This window comes from Penaeus chinensis, chromosome 36 (assembly GCF_019202785.1).
Source record: "Penaeus chinensis breed Huanghai No. 1 chromosome 36, ASM1920278v2, whole genome shotgun sequence".
NCBI classification, from domain to species: domain Eukaryota; kingdom Metazoa; phylum Arthropoda; class Malacostraca; order Decapoda; family Penaeidae; genus Penaeus; species Penaeus chinensis.
This window is the reverse complement of record NC_061854.1, coordinates 6982313-6984812: the sequence shown is the minus strand read 5'-3', so window position 1 is coordinate 6984812 and position 2500 is coordinate 6982313. Positions and strand designations below refer to the sequence as shown.

At 36.0% G+C, this 2500-nt stretch overlaps 1 protein-coding gene across 1 annotated transcript in view; it reads right to left on the bottom strand.

The window, feature by feature from the left end:
- Positions 1-668: 668 nt before the first annotated feature.
- LOC125044811 overlaps positions 669-2500 on the bottom strand; it is a 2420-nt gene continuing 588 nt past the window's right edge. Inside the window, exons 3-6 of the mRNA XM_047641771.1 lie at positions 2153-2450; positions 1823-1962; positions 1301-1655; positions 669-1214 (exon numbers count right to left, since the gene is read on the bottom strand). Of these exons, the coding sequence (XP_047497727.1) occupies positions 669-1214; positions 1301-1655; positions 1823-1962; positions 2153-2450 (1339 nt within the window). The remainder of the gene's footprint in view (positions 1215-1300; positions 1656-1822; positions 1963-2152; positions 2451-2500) is intronic.

The following is a 2500-nucleotide window of genomic DNA, read 5'->3' as shown; positions in this document are numbered from 1 at the left end:
TGAGAAAAAAAATTATAACCAGCATTATAACAATAAAACAGTCAAAATAAATATGAGTGTGTCATATTGATATCATTTCAGTTTATGAAGCTATTTACAAGTTATAACATCTAGAAAATTAAAATCACTGCTATATAAAGATTTCTAAGATTTAAACTTTCTGAACTAAAATCAAACATGTTCTCTATTTGAAACACAATGACACAAACTAAAACATTCATTTTCTTGCTTTGCTTCCTGCAAAGTCTTCAATAATTTTATCAAATGACAGCTCTCGCAATTTGTCACTTTCGATACACATTACACAGAGTGAAGTTAGTTTTTCTTGAGAGAGTGAAGAGCGAAGCTGGATTTTTATCCGCTTTAACTGAGAAAAACTTCGCTCATCAGAACAGTTTGTTACCATCAAACTGAGGAACAGTCTCAAAACTGATTCAACATTTGGGAAAGCAGACTGAACTTTGTCTTCAAAGATAACAGTATAAAGATCTTGATGACTGTATTTCTTTTGTTCAGAACATTTATTTTTCACATAAATGTGGTAATGCCTTAATTCGGCTAAGAATGTCTCATCCACATCTCCAGGGTACGCTTCAATCAAGTTTCTGACTCCCGTTGACATCGTCTCCTCTAAATTGTCTACATCAGTAATGAATTAAAAGGTTTGGTCAATAAATATGCACACCTCTGCTCTGTGTGAAAGATTTGATTCCAATGCTTCCAAGATGGGATTGAAAGACTTGTGGAGAAAGTTGCTCTTCTGGCTCTGCAGGATCAGAAAGTTCATCAAAATGTCTTTTTCTTTTTCTTGCCCTTTTAGATGTACTTCTGTAGTCAACATTGAGAACATGATTTTTTGCTTTATTTTCAATATTTCCAAAACCTTGTTTTAAACTATTAATAAATGCTGACAGAGAAGAATAAAGAGTGGCAAAGGTTGCCAAAGAAATCTCAGGGTCCTGCAAATATTTGCTCACTTTGCGAAATTCTGATAAAATGCAGTTCCATAATTCGAGCATAATTTGGAATTCTAGCTCAGACATTTTGTCTGAAATGTTTTTAGCTTGTAAACGGGTGTCACCCTTTTCGTTCATTTGACTCCAATTGAGCAAGGGCCACTTCAATTGACTCAACGTTTTCTTTAACTGCAGAGACCGCGGTTGCATGGGACTCCAACCGAGTTTCTGACGTTTTAGGAACTGAAACTCCAAGTTCTAAACAACAAGTTAATACTGACCATCTTTTGGTTGCTGATGAAAAGAAATTATAAATTTCATGGATGATGCCGAAAAAAATTAACCGCTTCAAGACAATCTGCTGCAGCTCGGCCTATCAGATTGAGCGAATGACCGGCACATGGAACTAAAATTGCATATTTGTTTTGCTTTAAGATGTGAGTTTGCATGCCATTGTATTTGCCGCTCATGTTAGCGGCGTTGTCGTATGATTGTCCCCTACATTTTGAGAAGTCAATGCCACATTCATTCACTAAATAATCAACAACCAAATTAGCCATAAAAAGACAAGTGTGCTCTTCCAATTTTAAGAATGTTATAAATCTTTCAACTGGAATTCCTGTTTGAGGTGACACATATCTCAAAATTATGGTCAACTGGTCCACATGAGAAAGATCTGGGGTAGAATCTACACTAAGGCTGAAATACCCTGCTTGTTTTATTTAATCCAAAATAGATTGCAACACGTGTTCTCCCATCAGCAAGATTAACTCATCGCATATGGTTTTTGAGTGATATGAAGTTGAACCTGTGCCCTTGTTACCATATTGGATAAAAACAGGTCAAATTTGGCAATCAGTTCTTACAATCCCAAGTAGTTCCCATTGTTGGGGGATCCTATGATTTCACTGTCTCCTCTAAAAGCCAATCCACGTTCACTTAATGTTTTGATCACTTCTACACATCTGTGAAGTACTTGCTTCCAATACTCTTTCTCAGCTTGTATCTGTTCAGAGAGTTTTGAATCTAAATTTGTGAAGCGCTTTCTTGTCAAATAAGTGAGTAGTGAGTTTCTGTGCTCCACTGAGTTTTCATGAGATTGGATTAAGTTTGTGTTTTTCCAATCAGAGAAACCATGTCTTACCAAAGCTCCACTTGAAGAAGAAAATAACTTCAGACAAAACAAAAAACACAACCTGTTGAGTGAGAATATACCAGCCATTCTCTATTGATTTTTTTTCTCCATTGGCTTTTATTCCTTGGAAGATGCCTTTAGAACAATATCTGTTTTGATTTTTGAAGATGCGGTTTGATTTTGCAAAATTGTCATTCCAGTGCTGACAAGCAGAAGGACCTTTGTCAATCCAATAAGTCCTGTCTTCATCTGACAGAGAGTTCCATTTCGAAAGATCGTTACTGCTTTGATTTTCAGTTTCTTTTTGCTCTTCATTTTCATCACTGGAAATGTCCCACTGTTCGACTTCCACATGAGGACTTATGGATGGAGGTAACTGTGATATTTCTTTTTCTAGCTCGCAAACTGA